The following is a 22,484-nucleotide window of genomic DNA, read 5'->3' on the forward strand; positions in this document are numbered from 1 at the left end:
TACTTAATTGCTCGCTGTGTCGCACCCTGTAAACTCACACTTGATGCTTCTCTCTATGCATAACTATAGTTTAATTTGCTGTAGTTAAAATGCCACAGCTACCCACACACACACACACAGATAATATCCAGGTGGGTTCGAAATTTGGCACTCGTTTTGTGGGTGCGTTGTGCCAACTGAAAAGCCGCAGAAAACTCTAGTATGAAGTTGACTGCTGCAAACTGCGGCTTAATTGTTGCCACCAACAATAAGCGGAAGTTTGTGGTTTGGCTCTCGATAAGGTGTGTGTGAATGTGTGTGTGGCATCTGCTTCGAATCTCTGCAAAAATGTGAAATCTGAAACTTGAAAGCTGTCCGCCACAACTTCAACATCATTATGATCATCATCATTATAGACATCAACATCAACATCGACATCGACAACATCATCTTGGCAGCTTGCGAATCAAAATGCAAGTCAGGCGCCCTCACATTGGGGTTTCCTTTTGTGCCTTTTGAAAAACCATTAAATCCGCTAGAAAATGCTAAGCAGAATAAAGCAAAGCAAAGCAAACGCCAGAGCAAAAGCAAAAGCAAAAGTAAAGCAATCTCGGCGCTTCAACAACATGTCCAAGGTTTGCCAAGGTAAGGCGCCTGCAAGTATGCTATGCTTTTTATGACAGTTTTTCAACACGTGTTTTGTATTGTAAACAATTTGATGTGACACGAAACACGCACACGCACACACATCTTCAAGTGTATGGGTGAGGACATGAGTGTGCGTGTGTGTGTGTGTGTGCGTGTGACCTTATGCGCAGTCACATATTTGCACTGGCCTAGGGCAAAGCTCAGATACCCTGTAGACTAGCATCTAAGCATAGTCAATGAATATTTTATTTACAAAGTACTTCTTACTACATAAGAATGTATAAGCTCATTAGATAATTATTTGTAAAATTAACAATTACTTTAAATTTTTATAATTATTATAAATTTTAAATACAATAATCTTCTCATATACCTGAATTTATTAAATTTACTTATAAAACGTCTATCTAAGAAAGAGGAACTGCCAAAAGTGATTAAGCTAATTTCATTAAATTTAAAAATTTACTTATAAACAATTTTATCATTATAATTCCCGACTTTATCGATACTTTTAATATTTTTTCCTTTTTTGTATTATATCTTGTTATTTATTTATTAATAAGATATTCCAACACATTAAACTATTAAACAATAATATTACTAAAGCAATCTAGACATTAATTTACTTTATTTCATTGAAACGAACATCCAAATAATAAACAGAGAAAAAAATCTAGATTGAAAATCGGGATTTAAGATGTTTTCGATGTTAAAAATCAAAATCTTGAAATAAGATTTATGGATTGGAAAAATCTTAAGTCAATATTTTTATGCTGAATTTGCAATTAAAGATTAAGAACATTTTATTTTAAGTTAAAAAACTTGCTACAAGAATTTTGTATTCTAGATTGAAAAGAAGATTGCAAATCTTGACTTAAGAACTTTTCAATCTTGAAAATAATCTTGAAAATGCACAAATTTCTCAATGAGATTTCTAACTTTTTAAGTATTTATTAATTTCTTCATTTATTAAAATGTTGTTAATTAAAAAATAAAATAAAGTTATGACAAAAATTCCATATTATACATTTTTGTATTCAATTTTTTTATTAAAATTTTTGTTAAACGAATATTATTTAAAAATTTTAATAGGTAATCTCTTTTGTTTCCTTTAAAATGAACTGCAAATAATGTAACAATCTCCGAGCCCACTTTACAGTGTGTCAGATTCTGAAAGACTTTCGCAACTAAAGCGTTGAAAGCCAGTCCGAGACTTTTTCATAGGCATTTGTGTACACGCACACACACATACACACATCTAGTTGGAAATTCTTGGGCATTTCCATTTCTATGCGATTTCCATTTGACGCTGCCGTTGGCCTAGTTCCTAGTTCCTGACCATGTCCCATCCTCAACTGACAGTTTTGGCACGTTTGAAAGTGATTCAATGGCAACAGCGATGGCAACGTCGACTACAACCAAAAGCTGGACATACACACGGTGAGGCCACATTCCGAAGCTAGGACAATTGGATGGACTGTTGGACATTGTATTGCATTTGAATTTTATCACATGCATGTTGAAATATTCAAAATGTCAACGTTTGAGCTTTGGAATTAGTCGAGCTTCAACGGAACGTGTCCATGTCGTGCTCTCATATTTGTCTATGGATTGATTATATTGTGTATTGTGTATTCAACATGGTTGACATCGACTCGAATACGAAATGCCAATTAAACAATATTTGACATGGCAATTTCAAATTGCGCTCTATCAACAACACAGCACGTTTGTATTAATATATCGATGCAATTTATTTTATTGTTTTCAATTCCTTTAAAATGGCAATTTTAAATTTGTTGCATTTTATTAATTAGTTGTGCAATTTAAGTGCCCAAAAACAAAAATGCAGTTTTTCAATGATTGATTTCACATTGCGTTAAAATAAATAGAAGAAACATTTAAGTTTTAATACTTTGCAATCAATCAGACAGTTTAACATTCGCACAATCTTTAGTCGTTTAGAAAAGTGATTTAAAATTGTTATATATTTTTATATAAAATAATACCATGATTTTAATTCTTTACAAGTAAGAAAATCGAGTGTGCTCTACTGTGAGATACCCTTTTCACTTTTTGAATAAAAACAAAACAGTCCAGTATTATTCTTAAATATACCAAATTAATGTACGGTAAATTATATATACCAAATTCTATTAGTAAATATTTCCTTGTAAATATATCCCTATATGTAAAAAAAAAAAAAAATTTCTGTCACTCTCTTCTTCGTCATAGAATTTACTTATTATCTTTAGATAGATAGATTGTAAATAAATAAAGAATAAAACAAATACCAAATTCTATATTTGGTATGTTGACAGTAGTAAGTTAATACAACAAAAATAGTGTATTTTAGTGGTTTCAATTTGCAGTATATTAATTTGGTATATTTAAAATTCGCAAATAGTGCTCAAAATATACCATATTGTCATCCAAAGCAACTATACACAAAGTTATAATACCCTTTTACCCTATGAGGAGCGAGTATAAATACATATGGGTAATTATCTGACTGAATTTGTTTCATTCCTAAAATTAATCTAAGCTCTAAGTAAAGTGCTAATCAATAGCTACAAAATAAAGAAATATTTTGGTTTATTCTTTCTCACTTTACTCATATATCAAATTCAATATAAACACATTGTTTTAGAAGTATGTAAAACTTGTTGTTAAATTATTTGTAGCTATAAAACCTATTGAAACTAACAACTTTTTAGAAAAGCAAGAAAATGTCATAAAATATTAAGAAAGCAATAAGGAAAACAAATTTTTTAATTATTCCACAATAATTATAACCATTAAACAATGCAATTGAAAAACAATATAGTCTTTGCCTAGCAGTATATGTTTATGAGGCCAAGTCAACCCAGGTGCACTCATCTGCCTAAGAGTTGTGCCGCACCTGAGTGAGTTTAGCTTTAATAGGCGAATCTCCTCAAGCTGTGGCATCCACAAACCACACAAAACCGACTCATCCCAGGCAAGCAAATGTGTGTGTGTGTGTGTGTGTGAGATCATAAGTCGCATTTGCGGCTGACTGTGGCAAAAGGAGAGTTAGATCAAAGAGCAAACCTGTTGGACATGCTGCTTGGGGGCTTGGGTGGGGCGCAGCGAAAAACAACATCAAAAAAAGAAGAGAATTTTAGTGTTCTGAACTCGTATGTGGCAAGATCACTAACCGAGGCGACGCATATGTGGCTGCCACACGAGACTCGTGGGGCAGGCAAGCAGGCAAAGCGATGCCTGTTTTTTTTTCCCCCTCGCAAAGCATGTTTTGGTTATGCCAACAGTCAAACAACAGCAAAGAGCAAACAGCATACAGCATTCTTCTTCTTTGGCCCAGGCTAGCGAGTCCTCGCAGCCTCTCTTCTCTCCCTCCCCTCCCTCTCTGCACCCTCTTGCCCTTTGGCTGTCTGCCAGCAGCCAGTCAAGCGGGTCGATCTTTTGCCAGTCAGTCAAGTTCATTGCCCCACCGACGCTGTCTGGTGCCACGTCTGTGCTTGCTTCGCTTGCTGCCTGCCTCACGTGCGCCTGCCCCGTTGTGCAATTTTGCCATTTGCTGTCGCTTAAACATGCAAAAATTATGCATCTTGATTGGCGGCAGCAACAACCACAAATAAAACGAAAATTGTTGTACTGCGATTTTTGATTAATTGCACATATGCTAGCGCCACCGACAACTGTCAGCTTCGATAAACTGAAAACCGGCAGCGTTGCGTATTTGATTTATATGCCATTCGAAAAAATCGCAGAAGCAATTAGTTTGAGTCTTCCTCCAGCAGCAGCGATTTGAATTTAACGCATGAGTTTTATAGCAGTCAGCTTTGCAGCATGCACGGCTTTGCTGTGGGAAGCAAGCAAGGCAATGTCCACATTTAGCAAAGACACACACCACATTTTAGTGGCGCCATCTAGGCACTGTTTGGTGAAGTTGTGCATAATAAAAAGGAGAAAAGCGAAAATGTCAAGTATACGCACGACAAAGAAAATAAATGTAGTTCAATTTATTTAATTTCAAATATGAAAAAAAAAATTAAAATAAAAAATATATTTATTCCAAAAAGTTAAAAATTTAACTATTAATAATTTAACTTTAACTATTAATTTGCATTTAAAAGGAACAACTAATTGAAGAATCGTATTTTTATTGAATTTGCAAATTCATTCAATTTAAATATCAATTGATTCAATATTCAACATTCAAATTTACATAACTGAAATAATTTTTGTTAATTCCCCAATACCGTAAAGAGAATAAGTTTTAATCGACGAGTTTATTTCGAAAATGCTTACAAAAACTGGTTAATGCACTGAAATACTATACTGCAACTCTAACGCTCAGCAGTATTTGCTCTTAAAGTCATAATCCTCATCGCAACTGCCCCCAGAATTGTTGGCCAACAGTTGATCCTTGCAGCCATGATGCAAACGATGCACATCCGAATCGAAGCACTCGTCATGCAAACGCTTATCGCGACTCTTGCTACGCTGTCGCTGATGATGACGGCCATGCATCGAATGGGAATGAGAAATGGCATGACCATGCGAATGTGAATGCGACAAAGTGTGTGATGAGTGATTGTGACTAGCAGAGGTGTGATGATGTGCAGCCGGCGGACTCAGGTCACGTGGGGGACGACAGTGACTCGAGGGCGGCACAGGATCATCGTAACGTGGACACGGATGATCACCGACAGGCGAGGCAGTCTCATAGCGTTTCGAGAGCAGCGTGAACTCCTGATGGGCAGAGCAGAGTGCCTGCAGGCGATGCAAAAGATCCGTTTCGGGTAAATCGCGTAAATGCAAAGTGCGAGCGACCGAAGTGCGGAAGGATTGCAAATGCGATAGTCGCTGATTGGCATCGGACAGCTGAGCGCTCAAGCGACTGACATCATCACGCAGAGACTATTGGGAATGGGAATCATTAATTGATTGAATTTATTTTAATATTTTTGACTTGACTTACATTGATCAACGCCTCATCGCGACAGCGACGATTCTGATTGGATTCGCAGGACGATTTCATGCGCTCCTTCATGGCATTCAACTGCGATAGCATGCGTGTCTTCCCATCCTCCAGATCACAGATCTGTGTGGTCAGCTCATCGATCTTGCGTGCACGCTCCAGCGATGTGATCTTATACTCCACAGCCTCGGCCAGCTGCGCTTTCACCTCAGCTATCTGGCCACGGGCATCCGCCAGTTGTGTGGTCAGTTTGTCCACCTGTTTGGCCGCCTTTTTGGCCCGACACACGGCCTCATCGCGTTCACCCTGCAACATGCACTTGCCACGTGCCCCATCCTCAATGATGGCCAGCTTGCGACGCAGCAACTCCAAATGGAGATCACGTCGTTGCACCTGTTCGCGCAGCACTCGAACACGACGCTGCAAATTGTAAACGCTGCTGCTCTCCTTCAGCGGTATATCGTGGCAGGAGCGTTCGCGTCGCAGCTTGCCCTGTCCATGATGATGATGATGGTGATCGCAACAGCTCTTCTCCCCACCCGCATGATGATGCGACACCTCGTGTTCGCAGTGCGCTGCCAGACGCTCGGCCCGTTCCAGCAAATTGTCAGCCATCAGATTGGTGTCGGCGCCAAGAGCTGGCGGCTCTGAGCATTCACTCCAGCTGAGTGCGGCGGCTAAACGCTGCAGATACTCGGAGAGACCCATGTGCTCCTTGCGCAGCGTATGAATCTCGGCGTGGCACTTCTCCAGGCGCTCGGATAGCTCGCATTTCTGTGCCTCCCCCGTGCGCAGGCGACACTCGGCGGACTCTTGCGTCTCCTTGAACTTCTCGTGCTCATTGCTCAGCTGATCGCGCAGCGAGTGCATTTGCTGCAGCAGAAAATAATGAAGAGTTAGAAGTGAAATGATTGAATCAACTAATTCATTCGCAATAAAACTTTGAGAGTCGATGGCCTTAGCAGCTAGCACTCCCTTCTTTTAGTTATTATATTTTTTTGGTATTTTAATTAACATTTAAATAAATAAATAATTAAACTTGGAAAGAAATAATATATATATTAATTAAATTCCCAAATATGTGATCTAACTTACATATGTCTGATTTATTTCCTAGTTATTAAACAATGAACTTAAAAAACAGGTTATAAGAAAGAAAGCTACAGTCGAGTGTGCTCGACTGTGAGTTACCCACTACACATTTTCAATTTTTATAATATACTAACTTAATATTCTTCAAATAAAGCTGCCATTGTGTTAGTGTTAGTATTAATTTTAATTATAACTAACCTTTAAATAATAGTAATAATACTTCAAATATGTTTAAGTAAAACAAAATCTACATTTGGTATATTGATAGAAAATATACCATAGAGTACAAGATATACCTAACTGGCTAAAACAACTAACACCCGATTTCATACAAAAGTATTACTTAAATAACTTCTACTACTTTTTATTTGATCACAACTTTCAGGAATCATAAATACTGTAGTTATTTTTGTACAAAAATTGCTTCAAAATACAAAAAATTATATATTTAGAAAAAAAAATCAGTTTAAAAAGCACAAATTATAGAGTAAATATTAATAAGGATTTTTTCACTTTATGTTCAAAATGAAAATGTTGTTGTGTTCTTGGAATTTTATTACAAAGTAAAAATACTAAAAAAAGAAAAATTATGTAAGAAACATAAAAAATTGATTTGTAAAGAACACATAATAGAAGAAATTCAAAAATATAAATATACTTTCAAGCTTATTTTATGCTCAGATCGTTTTTATAATTTTTACATTCTATTAAGTCCTCCATGGCTAAAAATGTATTCTAACGAACGTTTTCTAACAACTTAAACATTTTTTTTGCGAGAAAGCTTTCTCTTTCTATTAAACCATTTGTGATTTTCTTACCGCATGCATGGCCTGATTCTCGGCGAGAAGTTCGCGCAGCTTGTCCTTGATCAGCGTCTCGCAGGGTTCGGGGACATTGAGGAGATTGCTGAGGCCACGCAGGAACTGCAAGCGATCCGCTTGAATGCGATCCAAGTTGTTCTGCAAGCGATGGCAACGCGACTCGAAGCCACGCAGCTCCTCCTTCATTTTCTCGCCATTGATCTCGGACTCTGTGAGGCGATCGCGTTGCAATTGCAGATCTCGTTCATACTGTCGACACCGACCCTCGAGCTCATGATTATGATTGCCAGCGCCATCGAGCTGAGCGCTCAAACGTTGCTTCTCAATGTTGGCCAACGACTTGAGATTCAAGAGTTCGTTCTCACACGAGCTGAGCGTGTCACAAGTGGAGCTGACCTTTGCCTTGGCACGCTGCAACTCAATCATCACCTCCTCGGCCCGCGAGACAACACACTCGGGTGTGGCATGACTGTTTGTATTGTTCTCGCACACATCCATGCCAAGGCAAACGCTGAGGCGACGCAACAGATCATGTAGTTGCGCCTTGGCCTGTTCCTTGTGCGATTCCTCACTGGCCGCAGCTCCCTCCAGATGCTGTATGCGGCAGAGGAGTTCCTTGTTGCGTTCATCCGAGGCGCGTTTCTCTCGCTGCACCGTCTGTATGGTGGCATCGCAACGTGCTTGCACCGCCTGCTCCCGACTCTCCGATGCCTGCAGACGTCCTTGCAGCGATCCAATTAACGCCGTTTGTCGCGCCGCCTGAGCACGCAAATTCTCCACATCGGACTCCTTGCTGCACAGCGCGCTGCGTGTCTCCGAAAGCTGCAAAGGGGCATCAAGTATTAAGTAGAGTGGAGTCCAGATTTAAATATACTTTTAAGATTTACCTCACTGGTCAGTCGCTCCTTTTTGTAGGACAACGCAGCCAATTCGCTTCGTAGTGTCGTTGTCATATCAATGCCATGATGATGCTCTGTCACTGTGATGCCCGCATTGCCACAAGAATTATCCAGCTATAGAAAGAAGAAGAGTTAGAAGGGGCTAAACAACTAAATCACAAAACAAACAAATACACTTCTATCAATAAAATTAAATTTATCACAGCATTTTTCTATAAAACAAATAGAAAAACACTAAAAAGTAAATACAAAAATAAGTTGAAATAATCTAAAAATTATAATATGTTTATCAATTTAAAAGCATGTAAAACAAATAATATGTAGTATTGAAATTTAAACAACATTAACATTGGCATTAACAGAAATAAACAAAAAAAACCTAATTAAACATCTAGAAAAAAAATTTTAATACTAGACATAAACTAGAAAAACACTTAAAACGCTGTTATGTTTAAATATTATGCATGTAAAATAAATAAAATGTATTATTATAATTTAAACAAACATTCACAATATTATTGATCAAAATAGTAAATGCAGTAATAAAAATAATCACAAATGAAATCATAGAAAAATAAATAATGAAGAATTTGCTATCAAATGGAAAAAATAATAAATACAATTCAAATATAAATAATCAAAAATAAGCTAGGAGTAATTATTAAAATATAAATTACATTTGAAAGCCACCTTAATAATAACATGCAAAAAAAGATTACCACTTAGAAACACTCAAATAAATAATTAAATTACATTCATTTTTATAGCTTAAATAGCCTTTTGCAAACTTAGACTTTAAATTTTAAATTCACGACTTACACAAATTTAAAAAATGAGTTCTATGCAAAAGCAAAAATATAAAAAATAATAAAAACTATTGAAATAAGAACTATAAAAACAATAAAATACAATTTAAATTCAATTACTATTGTTCAAGCTTTCAAAATTTATTCAATTATCAAAAATATATGCAATTAATTTCACAATTCCCTAAAATTTTAAAAGGAAGTTGCATTGAAAATCACAAATATAGAAAACAATAAAAATATACTCAGCAACATATTATTCAATTTTGGGTTGTAACAAATCCAAACTGGAGTTTCTAACCAAATGATGATGATGTGGCGACAGTCCACCACTGAGACCCAAATGATGATGATGCAAATGATTATCGCTTGGCATAATTGAGCCGCAGTAAATCCCGAAATCCCGAAAAGAATGAAGCACTGAACTATTCCAGCGAAGCGCTGCACAGCAACTGAATTGAACTGTAGCCTGCCACCTGCCACATGCCACTTGCAACTTGCCACCAGGCAACAGCCTAAACAACTTGCCTCGCATTCGAATCAGGCAGCTCGAAGCTCGGTAACCAGGCATGCCAAAAGGGAATTTACTTCAACATAACATCACACAAGCTATGATTATAACAATGACTACGAACACAACTACGAACTCTATGCAAATTATGCTCACAAAGGAAACGAGCTCAATGGCAATGGGCAGGACAAGGAAAGGAAAACAGTTTTTAGCTCCCTGCTAAACCGATTTACATTTGCACTTTGGCAACTTTTATCAGTAGAGTTCTTTTCTCCGGTTTGTTTGCCGTTATTTGGGTCATTCACATGGCACCAACACCGAGCTCAACGAGGGTCTCAACTGCAATTCATGCGAACGCACGCACATCACAACCGAGTCGAGGGGAGTGTGTGTGTGTAAAGAACTTTCTCTATGAGGTAGCTCAGTCTAAAAGCTGCACATGCACAGTGAGTAATGAACATGCAGAACAACAACTACAAATTGGTTATAATTGCAAACGCATTACAGATTCGGGGGGGAGAAGGAAGGGTCTGAGAAAATTGAATTTGAAAACAGTTCAGCACAAGTTTCTAATCGATATTGAAAGAAATAATCTATTAAATAAAATGAGTATTAAATAAAATCAATTTCATCTTGAATATAGTTAATTCAAAGAATTAGATATATAATGACTTGGGAATTAAGAAAAGGACTTGAGACAAATTAGGATAACACATCAGCCAACAATATGTTATATAGTATATTTAGATAATATCGCACTTCATCAAATTTAAAAACAAGTAAGAAATCTACAGTCGTGTGTTGCTAAAATATACCAAATTAATATACTAATATTATTATAAATATACCGATAAAATACTGAAACATGTCGAAGGCTGTTTTTTTTTTTGGTATATTGACAGCATACGTTTTAAAATATACCATAGAGTGCAAAATATACCAAATTGTCAGCCAAAGTAACCTTTACACATATGTACATACTATATATTTATATAATATTATAATATATTAAAAATTAATTCCTCATTACCAAATATGTAATACATTTTATATTTACTTATAACAAAATGAATAAAAATCTATCATTATTATTTCTGTTTAAATATATTATACAAATTTTTTTTTTTTACATAAAATATATGCCATTAATTCATCCTTAAAGTATCACAATGCGAAATTTCCAACCACTGTGCACTTGTTCTACGTATAAATCGCATAAAAACTATCACAACTTGCCCAGGCCCAAAACAATAACAACAATAATAACAAAGCATTTAAGTCCCTAACAACCGCATAAATTTCACACTAAAAAAGAAACAAAGGTGATATTCGACTCTTGTTGATAAGCAGCCTAGTGAATAATTCTATATTTATGTACCATGCTCAATATTACTCGAACTGTTGCCGAAAATTCAATATCCTATCCTATGAAATAAAATAAGTTATATGGAAATAATAATGAATTTAAAAGTGCCCTTTTATTTTTAATAAAAAATACAAAATATTTAGTACTCTCTTTACAGTATAATTAAATAATCATTTAATACTAGATTTTACATAATAAAATAAAAAATAATAAAATATTTATAATATGAAGATGCGAAAACAAAAACAAGCTAATAAACATTCACAATTTAAAACAAATTGGCATAGAACATAAAGAATTCTTTTGAATATTTTTTGTTTTTAAATAAATATTTGAAATATTTTGCTTAAAATTAAAAAGTCAACAAAACTTTTCAATTTCGAACCACTTTACAAAATATTCAAAATAATGGAATGCTTTCTATTCACAAGTTTTTAGTAAACAACTTGGCAATGACTGATTCAAGTTCATAACCAACTGAGTATAACCAAAATATATGGCAAGATATTGTACACACACACACACATGCATAAATCTTTGGTTTGATGGGTTATTACAACTGGCATTATGCTGCCTGGTATATGGCAATTTGTCACACGATTTGCATGGAAGTCGTAACACTAATTTTAGACAATCAGCGAGCAGCATTAACATTAATATGACAGTCGAAGATATCGCGGCAACTTACCGCCTTCGAAAGAGGAGCATAACAGGCGGATGTGGAGGTGGAGATGGAGGTGGAGGCGATGGGCGGTGCTGTTGACATTGGCAATGGCGATGGCAATGTCGAATTGCTGCATAAGAGCTCAAAGACATGCCAATCCTCTGGGGTATCGCCATTGGTGGCGGGTCGCAGATTCGCTGGCATTGCAACAACAGCAACTGAATATAATGTGAGGTACTTTTAAAGCAACTAAAACTCGGTATCTCTCGCACTCGATTGCAGCACCGTTGATGTGGCAAGTCATACTATTTTGTTGTTGGCAACACGAAGCGGTCTAAACGCGCAGCGCTTGCCTGTTGCCAAGCACATCACAATCACGTTAACCAAAATGCATCGAACCCAAAAAATCTAAACACGTGAACATGTGAAGGCGTTACCACGGCAAAAACTAAAGCAAACATAAATGAATGTTCAGGCTACCCATCTACAATGTGTACACTGTACAGGGTATCGACAGGATAACGGCTGCAAGCTTCCGCCAGGCAGGCAATCAGGCAAATCGGTTTTCAGCATAATTTCATTGTCGCTGTCGCTGTCTGGCGGCATTTTCTTTTTCCCCCATTTTCAAAATTTGTGCGGAATGTAAATGTTTGATCAAAGTTCGGAGAGTTCGAGTTCGAGTTTTAGTTGTTTGGCTTAGCAATGACTTTTGGCAAATCAACGAATCCTTTCGTTGTATTTTAAGTTCCATTATTGGTTTATTGGTTTGTTTCGGTTGCCAACACAGTTCTGACTGACAGCACACTCATCAGAACTGTGTTGCCAACCTCTGTGTGTTGGTATACGTAATACGGACAATTTATGAGTTGTAAATACGATGCTACTTCTTCTTTTTCGAATTCCTCTTCTTTGGCGGAGACTGTGTGTTTAAGAGTCCAATTAAAAAGAAAAGTCAAAATATTAGATTAGGAAATGGAACTCACAGCCAGCTTAACGGAGTAACCTTTTCGCAATCCATTCCTTTCTTCCTCCTCCTCCGTCTCTTCGAGCAGCAACACTTCGGCCACTCTTTGCTTAAACATTTCCACACGTTCCCTATAGAACTTTAGATCATCCTTGGCCTTTCCCAATAGATTTCGTGTTATGTTCCCCTTCAACTCCAATTGTTCCATACCAATCTCAAGTTTCTCCTCCCAAGTAGCAATCGCAACGCGATACTTCTCAATCTCCAGCTGGTAAACAAACTCTCGTGAATCACAAGCTGTGCCATTCTCCCTGATCAACAGCTTCAGATTATCGAGTTCATCTTGCAGCGCCTTCTCTTTGCCCTGTATGCGCATCAAATGCTGATCTCCAGCGCTGCGTAGCCAATTGAGGCGATATCGTCTCTCGATGGGCAATAAAGCTTCGGATAGATCGTCAGGGGCGAAGCGCAGGCTGACATGTGTCTGCGAATCACTGCGAGGCCGAACTATCGAGTCTCTTTCATATCGTTCCTTCTCCCCGCGAAGCATCTCAAGCTCTTTTATCCACGTGGCATGCACTTCAAAGTTCATGTCCCTAAAAATTATTTTAATTAATTACATCTTTAAAAGAAATTCAAATAACTGTAGTCCTAAATTTGGAAAATTAAATAAGTATTGAGTTTAATCGCGATTATGTTTGTTAATAATAAACAAGTAAGAAAGCTACAGTCGAGTGTACTCGACTGTGAGATACCCGTTACCCATTTTTGATAAAAGTAATATATTTTGCGGTATTATTCTCAAAATATACCGAATATACTGCAAAAATACTAAAAATATACCGTATTTGGTATATTGATATAGTACCGCATTCAAAATATACCATAGACGGCACAATATACCAGATTATCAGCCAAAGCAACTCAGACCCCTAGTAAGTAGACGTTTTTGCCCATACAAAAGTATTTCTTTAATAACTTCGACAACCAAATTCTCAGGAATCATAACTACTATAGTAGTTATAGTATACACCAAAATTCGTAGCTCTAGCTTTAAAATTACGCTTGTTATTCGATTTTTTTTTTAATTTGTGGGGGCGGAAGGGGGCGTGGCAAAAATTTGAAACAAACTTGATATGCGTGCAAACATAACAAATGCTGTCGAAAAAAAATTATAGTTCTATCTCTTATAGTCTCTGAGATCTAGGTGTTCATACCGACAGACGGACAGACGGACATGGCGAGATCGTCTCGGCTGTTGACGCTGATCAAGAATATATACACTTTATAGGGTCGGAGATGTCTCCTTCTACCTGTTACATACATTTCCTACCGGCACAAAGTTATAATACCCTTCTACCCTATGGGTAGCGGGTATAAAAAACAATAGCTTACTCCATCAATTTCAAGGAGCTTTTGCAGTAATCTCGATCTTCGCGCACATCCTCCCTGATCACATCCAGTATGCCGATGATCTCACTCACATCAGTGGCAAACTTACTGCAATTGAGTTCGGTGATATCATTCTCCATGGTTAACACATCCAAATACAGATGATTAACCGTGGTGCGGTGCAAAAAGAAACTTTCCGACCACCTAAAGAGATTGTAGGGTATTTCGGTTGTGTCAGCTGTCCAAACATTCGCGATTATCTCCAAGCGTTTCTTCAAACGAACCGACAAATACTCAACGGCAGCACGTTGAAATCGCAACAGAATAAACTTATAGATGACCCTTCTCTCTTGGCTGCTCATCATTTTTCTCGTCTCGAGTCTTTTGTCGCTCTTGACACTCTCATCGTCTGATGTTGCAATAGGAGCTGCAGCCCTTAGGCGCATTAGAGCAAATGCCTCCATGTTGCCACCTCGGCCAATTGTGGAACGCGATCGATATGACATCGATCGTTTGCTTTGCCTTGTGAGACTCTTTGAATATCTCTCATCTAAAGGACAATTGACGAAAAGCCGTTGGAGAAACTCATCGCGACATATCGATTCATCGGTATGCGGTGGCAATGGAAATGTAATGCCATAATCTTCATAATTGATATCTTTATTCGACAGCGATAGATCTGATTCTGTCTCCGTCTCAAGCATAAGATCTTCCTCCTCCTGCTCTACCTCCTCCATTTTGTGTGTTATTTTTTTAGTATTTTTCTTAATGTGTTAATTGTGTTCTTTTTTTTGAAAATTTATTTACTGAATTGAAGTTTAGTTCCATGAATTTAAGAGATTTATTTCACATGACATTTAATTGCCAAAATATTACACAAAGAAAACTATACAAAAAAAAATAAATACAACTACAGCAATTTATTTTGCATTTACTTTTTGCGTACAAAAATGCCACAGCAAAAGGGTTTTAATTATCTCAGAACAAGTGTACTTTTAATTGTAAGTGAATGCAACACAGAGAACTATATTTATTTCAATCACTTTTTTGTAGTTTATAATGCTGGCCAAATCGGAGGGATCGCCAATACGAATAATACCCAAAACAGAAGTTGTTCCTAAGCACAAATGGTTTCTAAATCAGCAGAATTTGCGAAATAACTATCTGACCACAATGGAAAGAAAACTCAAGAATGACGAGCGTTTTAAATTGAAATCTACATTACAGGTATATTTTTTAATTAATATGAATACATGAACTTTATGTTTAAAATATAGCCGAGCGTGTTCGAGAAAAAGGATTTGCGTAAATTCGATAATGCTCATTTAACCCCGGGAATAACTCAACCCAGTGATGGGCTAATTAGGAGGCTTGGTTTTCAGCTTCCAGCAAAAGATACTAACTACTATCCAAAGTATGTATGGAACACTGTCTAAATTATATGTATATGTTACATTAATAACTATTTGATAGCACTGGCAAATTGTCCACGGTGTGTTTCGGTAAATCGACCATTTACAATCAGCCAAGGGTCTTGAGATGGCTTAAAACACAAGTGATAAGTAATTTTAGATCTTATTATATCGAACAACAAGGGCGTAAGTATTTTTGGGAGCTTCGCAAAATTCTCTACATTCAAGGCAGATCAGAAGAATGTCACACCAGAAAGATGAACTCGAGTCGCAAGTATCTTGAATGCGCATTGAAGCGTCATCAACGCATGGAATACATGATTCCCCAGTATCCGCTACACCAAATTTATTTTCACAAATATACAACAATACTTCTTGATAACATCTATCATTGATTGAAACCCAACAATAAAAATGCAAACAAGCTTGGATCGCGAATTTTGATAATTTCATATATATATTTGATGCAAGTTTTATGGGTTCATCAAGGGAGCTTCTGACTTAACTGTTACTTTTTAGTATACGCAACAAACAAAAAACCAACACAATACAATAAACATCAAAAATAAATAAATAAAAAAAAATAAATAAAGAAAGTCAATAAATGTGCTGGCGAGTGAACAATGAAAAGACAAATAATGATCAGCTTTGCCTTTATTCTAATCACATTGAATGCTTTCTCCAATGTTGTGGGTGAATCCACTACTGAAGACGATTTTGAGTATGGGGACTATCACCCGGTTGACGATCTGTTGGGTCAAGCTCATTTTCCTGAGATCAAATATGAGGAGTACGTGTCACGAGTTCGCTTCATCGAAGCACGACCCTTTCGCTCATTAGGAATGGCATCAGTTTACAACTTAACCCATGAACTCTTCAATTTTCTGCATCCCGATAATGCATCGTACATGCTGCCAGGTATGTTGAATGATAATACAGTCGATTCACTTTCCATTCAAAATGTTCAATATAGACTATGTTGTGCATACAAATAAATCCGCCTTTAACCTGGGCAGAAAATTTGAGGAAAATGATTGGCTCAAACTGCTGCAAGAGAACAACTTGTTAATTCTACTTTGGCTGCTTCCTCTGTGTTTACTTGCAATCATTATGCCATTTGTTGCGTAAGTAATATGATGAAAAAAATATCTTAAAACTATGAAATCTGCTGTGTAATGTTGATAAGTGCAAGTGCAAAAAACAATGCAATTATCTGCATTAAACAATTAAATTAAGACTAAATTTTTATATTTATTTAAATAAGTAAGATTCATTCAATTGATAACTTAATATTATTATCTCTACGATTTCATAAAGTTATTACTTTTATGTCATTTTTATACCCCCTACCCATAGAAGTATATTATAACTTTGTGCCTCCAGGCATAAGGAGGCATCCACTACCCTATAAAGTTTATATATTGTTGATCAGTGTCAACAGCCAAAACGATCTAGCCATGACCGTCCGTCTGTCTGTCTGTCCGTCTGCCCGTATGAAGATCTCGATCTCAGAGATTATAAGAGATAGAGCTATAATTTTCGACATCATTTATTACGTTTGCACGCTAATCAACTTTGTTTAAAATTTTTGCCACACCCACCTTCGAAAATCGATCGAGCTAGAGTCGATTTTTGGTATTAATGAAAGACTTTAGTATGACCAAAAACGCCTACTTATCTGGCATATGTTGCACTGTATGGTATATTTTGAAGGCAGTACTATAGCAATATACCAAATATAATCATTGGTATATTTTTAGTACGTTTGCGGTATATTAGTTTGGTATATGTATTTTAAAAGGAATACCGCACGATTTTTCTATTACATCAAAATGGGTAGCGAGTATCTAAAAGTCGAGAAAACTGGACTGTTGTTTTCTTACTTTTTAATTTAAAAATGTTAAGATAAACCAAAATTATTATTATTAATTCGATAGAATGATTTACTTCTGCTTCTGCTGCTGTCGATGCAAAAAAACCTGTGCGCCTTGCGATAAAACCCTCAAGTGGCGACGATCATTGTGCAGTATTTTACTATTTTTTCTTATCCTCGGACTAGTGTAAGTCACGTATTAATGCATGAAGAGTCGTGTGATTTAATTGTACTGACTTATTCTTAGGCTGGCATTTATTCTAGCGCTGCTCAGCCTTAAGCAGATGTCTCGAAATATTGGATATAGCTACCAGAGAATGCGTGAGGGCTCCAGGGATACTTGCATCTATTTAGCGGACGTCTCACAGCATCTGCGATTTTTGATGCTTCACAATTTTGAGAGATTGGCAAAACATATTAGTGAAGAGATAGATAGTATGAAATGTCCATAAGTATACTTTAAAATATACCATATATTTAAGATCGCTTATATCTCATATTTATTTATTATTTATTTTTGTATATAGTCTTTTTAATTGTTTGCTTTGTTTGCTTTATAATTATATAATACTTTTTTAATTTTTCCATTTTTGGTTTTTTACTCTTCCGAAATTTCCGACTTCAAGATGCTCATAAGCATGTGCTCCTGGAATTAGCCGATACAAGTGGTGCAAATGCTCTCGTCGAATTGGAGAGAATATTAAAGAATATGGAAGCGGTGCTTCGACTACTGAGGACACTTGAAAATTACGAGAAATACTTGCGTTTCATTGGATCATTACATCGAGATAGTAAATGATTTAAAACTTACATTCCAAATATATCTAAATATGTAATTCCTTATCACAAATAGGCTGGCGTGGAGTGAAGCGAGATCTCATTTTCAGTATGCTTACTCTCTGCAAAGTGGATAAGTGTGCCAAATATCTGCAGGCATTCATGAGATTGGATACCTCGCATTGTCTGCATGTGGATGACGTAAGCATTTGATGATTTATCAAAAACAAAAACATTGCAAATGACATGCAAATTTACTTATCACTAGATGCCAAACACGACAGTTTTTATTGGTCCCGTAGAAGCTGCCATCGATAAGAATTTAGCTGAAATTGCTGAAGACGGACTTCGCCGATTAAGTGAGATTGAAATCACAATCAAAGAGGCGATTGCTCCTATTCGGCCACCCATCATGGCCATAATTGAAAATGCGGAATCCAATATGAAGGACGAATATGTATATTTAAATGATCTCATCGAAGCTGTAATTAGTGATATTGATTACAGAGACCGAAATGCAGCAGACACATTTGAAGATATTCACGAGAAAATGGGAGTTGATTACCTAGTATATGGCAGCATTGCTTGCCTTATGTTATTTTTGGTAAGTCCTTTGAAATTACTCAGAAAAGGTGTCTTGAAAGAACAAAAATGTAAATAAAGCAACTTTTCATGAGTGGTAGTCGATATTTTCTTGATTTAAAGAAATTAACAAAATTAAATAAATAAAATAAATACTAAACAAGCAAAGTAATAAATTTAATGAGATTTAATGGTAAATATGCAACCTATTGAAATAAGTTATATGCTTTTAAATGACTGGAAAAATACTTATTGCTCAATTTTCGGAAGCACAAACGAAGTGATCTGGTATTTTTTATACTGGATGGTATTAGTATAGCATTATACTAAAATATACATTTCGATATCTTTTGTCCTGTATGGTATATTTTGAAAGAAATATTATAGCATTATACCAAATATACATTTCGATATTTTTCGGTATCGTTTGTCATGTATGGTATATTTTTAATGAAATATTATAGCAATATACCAAATATGAATTCGGTATTTTTCGGTATCATATAGTATAGCATTATACCAAATATACACTTCGATATTTTTCGGTATCTTTTGTCCTGTATGGTATATTTTTAATGAAATATTATAGCAATATACCAAATATGAATTCGGTATTTTTCGGTATCCTTTGTTCTGTATGGTATATTTTGAATGAAATAGTATAGCATTATACCAAATATACATTTCGATATTTTTCGGTATCTTTTGTCCTGTATGGTATATTTTTAATGAAATATTATAGCAATATACCAAATATGAATTCGGTATTTTTCGGTATCCTTTGTCCTGTATGGTATATTTTGAATGAAATAGTATAGCATTATACCAAATATACATTTCGATATTTTTCGGTATCTTTTGTCCTGTATGGTATATTTTTAATGAAATATTATAGCAATATACCACATATGAATTCGGTATTTTTCGGTATCATTTGTCCTGTATGGTATATTTTGAATGAAATAGTATATCAATACACCAAATATACATTTCGGTATATTAATTTGGTTTTAATATTACCGCCTAATTTTGCCATTATTCGACTATCTCACTAGTTTGTTTGCAACATTTTACAGATAATAACCGCATTGATATTCGGTTTGCTCTTTGGTTTGTGCGTTCGACGAAACAACGCTGGATCTTATTGCCTGATACTGTGAGTAAAGCGTGATCTTTTTGATCGAACTTAATGTAGAACTTTTTTTTAACTTTTCAGGGCCATTATAATGATATTTTGTGTGTTCACATTCATAACGGTGATGGGATTGTACTATTATATCCTCGGCATGGTGACATATCAAGCAGTCTGTCGTCGCCTAGATAGTTTGGGTGATTACGAAAGAAGATCGTTGCGAACGGTGGATAAGATAAGTGCATGTCGGCCCGATCAGCATATATATGATTTGCTGTACGAATACAAGTTATATGATATTGAACGTATATTGACCAATGACACACACGAACCCATCGATGTTGACGATGTGAAATGGGAAAAATGGGATGGTGATCTCTCCGATATTGTGATCGTAACTATGCACGAGATAATATTGCTTAATCATACGCTATTTGATTTATATCCCTATATTGGAAAAGCATATACGAAAACACTATGCAAAGATTTGCGAATTCCACCAATTGATTATAAAGTTTCCTATAACGTTCGGAATTGGGTAGAAGCCCAAATAAATAAATTCGTAATTTGCCCCAACGACAGTCGACTTCATATATGCGCCACACCCTGGAAGGCGATGGCCGATGCTTTAGTTATTGAAAACGAGGAGCCAAACATTATACGTTGCATCGATGGCATTCGGGAAGCAACGACTAAGATCGATGCACTCATTCTAAACATGGAAGACACTTTTGGTGAGACACTTCTCAAACTATATGATCAGATTAAACGCTGCGAGAACTTTATCAGATATCGTGGCCTTCATATTATCAACACACTTGGCCTAAATCTAACCGAATCGCTAAAGGATCGTATTCGCGAATATCGCCAACATACTCAATGGAATATCCAACATAAGGTTGGTCCCTGCGGTCCATTGATTTATCATCTTGATCGTGGGACTAACTTCGCTTGTCGTAATTTGATCGATCCCATTGTGAGTATTCGATTAAGTACTGTACATATTTATAGATTGATCATTCTTGATATTGCTGTTAGAATATGTATGTATGTATGTTGAAGTTGATCACAGCAAAATCTGAAATCAAATTTATTATAAAGATTTTTCTTTATATTTTCTTTAGTGTTCTTATTAAAATGTTGATAAATAGATAAACTTTTATCAAAATAATAAGTTTGTTAATCCTAAATCGTGGATTGAAGCCAAAAACTATTGTTTTATAAAACTTAAAGTTATGCAAATCTTATGAAATAAAATTCAATTTAAGAAATTTTTATTCACATGTCGTTGATTGCAGCTCTTCTTGCAAGAAAGTATTCTAAAGATTGAAAAGTTGTCTTAACTTAAGATTTAATTTAAGAATATTTGATAACCATTGTATTTCACAGAATGGTTTCTGGATTGGATTGTTGCTAAGTTCAATACTATTTCTTCCCCTGCTACTTGTGGCACATTGTCTCATCTGTCCATATCGACATCATATCGTCAAGACGCCCGTCGTTATTCTTCTTCGCCATGATGGGTTAGTCAATGTGTGCTTTTAAACTAATCATTTTTTAACCCACAAACTCTCTCTCTCTCTCTCTCTGTCTCTTTCAGCTGTCCTACTTGCAGTGGAGCTCCATATGTGCCACCTCCAGTTGTCCTTAGTGGAGGCCAGGACAGAGATTTTGAAGTCATAGATATTCCAACTGTCGACAGCAAGACTAAGCAAGATTAACATCGGAGAGAAACTAATATTCATTTCTTCTATGGAATATTTTTAGTTGTAAGTGCAGATATAAGAGAATATGTGAATTCCGAATATGCAAATCAGAGTTGTGTTTGCAACCCAAATAAATAACAACCAATAATAATACTTCAATTTGGTAAACTTAACCCTTGCTCCAAACAATTTGATTTATCGAGGCTCCCTTCGGTAGCTGGTTGTGAGTTTTATGTTGGGCATGAGGAGTAGGAAAATGCAGCCAGACGTCGAAAATGAAATTACGTGGAAAAGCGAATTGCCTCATTACATAGCGGATGCCTGAAGTTGCTGACAATTTTATATTTTGTTTGCTTTTTTCGTGAAAGAAGGCAAGAAGCTTCGTAAATCATAAAAAATAAAACGATGTAGAGAAAATATATGTTTTCAAAGTGTCTTATTAATTTTAGCTTGTGTATTAATAATATAAAATATTTGTATTTTTTTTAAACATTACACTTATCTACATTTTTAGATACGTTTACTTTTGCATTGGTATAAAATAAAAAATATATATAATATTTAAAAAATATTTTCTTATTTTGTTACGTAGTGAAATTTACGACTTTTAATGATATAAGTAACTATATAAAATTAACAAAAATAAATTTGTAATATATGTTAAGTAAATTGTGGACATAAAAAAAGAAACTATTTTTCGTTAGTGTTAATCTGAGTACATAAAAAAGAAACAACTAATTTTTAGCATTCCTAGTTTAAAGTCATTTTTGCAAAATTTCTTGTTCCATTATTATAACTAATTGTTTTAATTAACAAATCAACTTGTTTTTATAGAACATATTCTTTAAATTTGCATATTAATGTCTAAATTTTTTGAAGATACCCTTAAATTTC

General features: G+C 35.6%; 4 protein-coding genes across 6 annotated transcripts; 2 read left to right on the forward strand and 2 right to left on the reverse strand.

The window, feature by feature from the left end:
• Positions 1-4,965: 4,965 nt before the first annotated feature.
• LOC132798154 (coiled-coil domain-containing protein 170) lies at positions 4,966-12,360 on the reverse strand. The gene is made up of 6 exons (XM_060809907.1): positions 11,730-12,360; positions 9,513-9,798; positions 8,394-8,519; positions 7,504-8,328; positions 5,594-6,466; positions 4,966-5,532 (listed from the first exon to the last, which is right to left on the reverse strand). The coding sequence occupies exons 1-6, from the start codon at positions 11,954-11,956 to the stop codon at positions 4,966-4,968; spliced, it is 2,904 nt and encodes a 967-aa protein (XP_060665890.1). The 5' UTR covers positions 11,957-12,360.
• A 133-nt stretch (positions 12,361-12,493) lies between these two features.
• Positions 12,494-14,955, reverse strand: LOC132798343 (uncharacterized). The gene is made up of 3 exons (XM_060810163.1): positions 14,112-14,955; positions 12,736-13,312; positions 12,494-12,671 (listed from the first exon to the last, which is right to left on the reverse strand). The coding sequence occupies exons 1-3, from the start codon at positions 14,843-14,845 to the stop codon at positions 12,633-12,635; spliced, it is 1,350 nt and encodes a 449-aa protein (XP_060666146.1). The 5' UTR covers positions 14,846-14,955; the 3' UTR covers positions 12,494-12,632.
• A 15-nt stretch (positions 14,956-14,970) lies between these two features.
• Positions 14,971-15,953, forward strand: LOC132798344 (uncharacterized). The gene is made up of 4 exons (XM_060810165.1): positions 14,971-15,109; positions 15,162-15,335; positions 15,386-15,522; positions 15,582-15,953. Exons 1-4 carry the CDS (start codon positions 15,059-15,061, stop codon positions 15,913-15,915), a joined length of 696 nt encoding a protein of 231 aa, XP_060666148.1. The 5' UTR covers positions 14,971-15,058; the 3' UTR covers positions 15,916-15,953.
• Positions 15,954-16,070: 117 nt separating this feature from the next.
• Positions 16,071-21,942, forward strand: LOC132798609 (prominin-like protein). 3 transcript variants are annotated; one of them, XM_060810534.1, is made up of 11 exons: positions 16,071-16,438; positions 16,494-16,644; positions 17,458-17,580; positions 17,641-17,828; positions 18,020-18,184; positions 18,247-18,371; positions 18,439-18,774; positions 19,829-19,908; positions 19,969-20,860; positions 21,274-21,407; positions 21,485-21,941. In XM_060810534.1, the coding sequence occupies exons 1-11, from the start codon at positions 16,144-16,146 to the stop codon at positions 21,603-21,605; spliced, it is 2,610 nt and encodes an 869-aa protein (XP_060666517.1). In that variant the 5' UTR covers positions 16,071-16,143; the 3' UTR covers positions 21,606-21,941. The 3 variants fall into 3 exon arrangements, 2 of the variants coding, with proteins under 2 accessions (XP_060666517.1, XP_060666518.1); XR_009633955.1 differs by lacking the exons at positions 19,969-20,860; positions 21,274-21,407; positions 21,485-21,941 and having other exon boundaries at positions 18,439-18,627; positions 18,678-18,774; XM_060810535.1 differs by lacking the exons at positions 16,071-16,438; positions 16,494-16,644 and having other exon boundaries at positions 17,501-17,580; positions 17,658-17,828; positions 21,485-21,942.
• Positions 21,943-22,484: the final 542 nt, after the last annotated feature.

The sequence above is a fragment of the Drosophila nasuta genome, chromosome 2L (genome assembly GCF_023558535.2).
Source record: "Drosophila nasuta strain 15112-1781.00 chromosome 2L, ASM2355853v1, whole genome shotgun sequence".
NCBI lineage: Eukaryota > Metazoa > Arthropoda > Insecta > Diptera > Drosophilidae > Drosophila > Drosophila nasuta.

Coding starts and splice junctions, on each gene's coding strand:
- LOC132798609 (XM_060810534.1), top strand. CDS start 16,144: ATGAAAAGACAAATAATGATCAGCTTTGCCTTTATTCTAATCACATTG. Junction 19,909..19,968: donor GGATCTTATTGCCTGATACT/GTGAGTAAAGCG, acceptor TTAACTTTTCAG/GGCCATTATAATGATATTTT. Junction 21,408..21,484: donor ATTCTTCTTCGCCATGATGG/GTTAGTCAATGT, acceptor TGTCTCTTTCAG/CTGTCCTACTTGCAGTGGAG.
- LOC132798344 (XM_060810165.1), top strand. CDS start 15,059: ATGCCACAGCAAAAGGGTTTTAATTATCTCAGAACAAGTGTACTTTTA. Junction 15,110..15,161: donor GAACAAGTGTACTTTTAATT/GTAAGTGAATGC, acceptor ACTTTTTTGTAG/TTTATAATGCTGGCCAAATC. Junction 15,523..15,581: donor GATACTAACTACTATCCAAA/GTATGTATGGAA, acceptor ACTATTTGATAG/CACTGGCAAATTGTCCACGG.
- LOC132798343 (XM_060810163.1), bottom strand. CDS start 14,845: ATGGAGGAGGTAGAGCAGGAGGAGGAAGATCTTATGCTTGAGACGGAG. Junction 13,313..14,111: donor AGCTCCTTGAAATTGATGGA/GTAAGCTATTGT, acceptor AATAATTTTTAG/GGACATGAACTTTGAAGTGC. Junction 12,672..12,735: donor GTTACTCCGTTAAGCTGGCT/GTGAGTTCCATT, acceptor TTAAACACACAG/TCTCCGCCAAAGAAGAGGAA.
- LOC132798154 (XM_060809907.1), bottom strand. CDS start 11,956: ATGCCAGCGAATCTGCGACCCGCCACCAATGGCGATACCCCAGAGGAT. Junction 8,520..9,512: donor CGCCACATCATCATCATTTG/GTTAGAAACTCC, acceptor TTCTTTCTATAG/CTGGATAATTCTTGTGGCAA. Junction 6,467..7,503: donor AGAATCAGGCCATGCATGCG/GTAAGAAAATCA, acceptor TTTCTGCTGCAG/CAAATGCACTCGCTGCGCGA.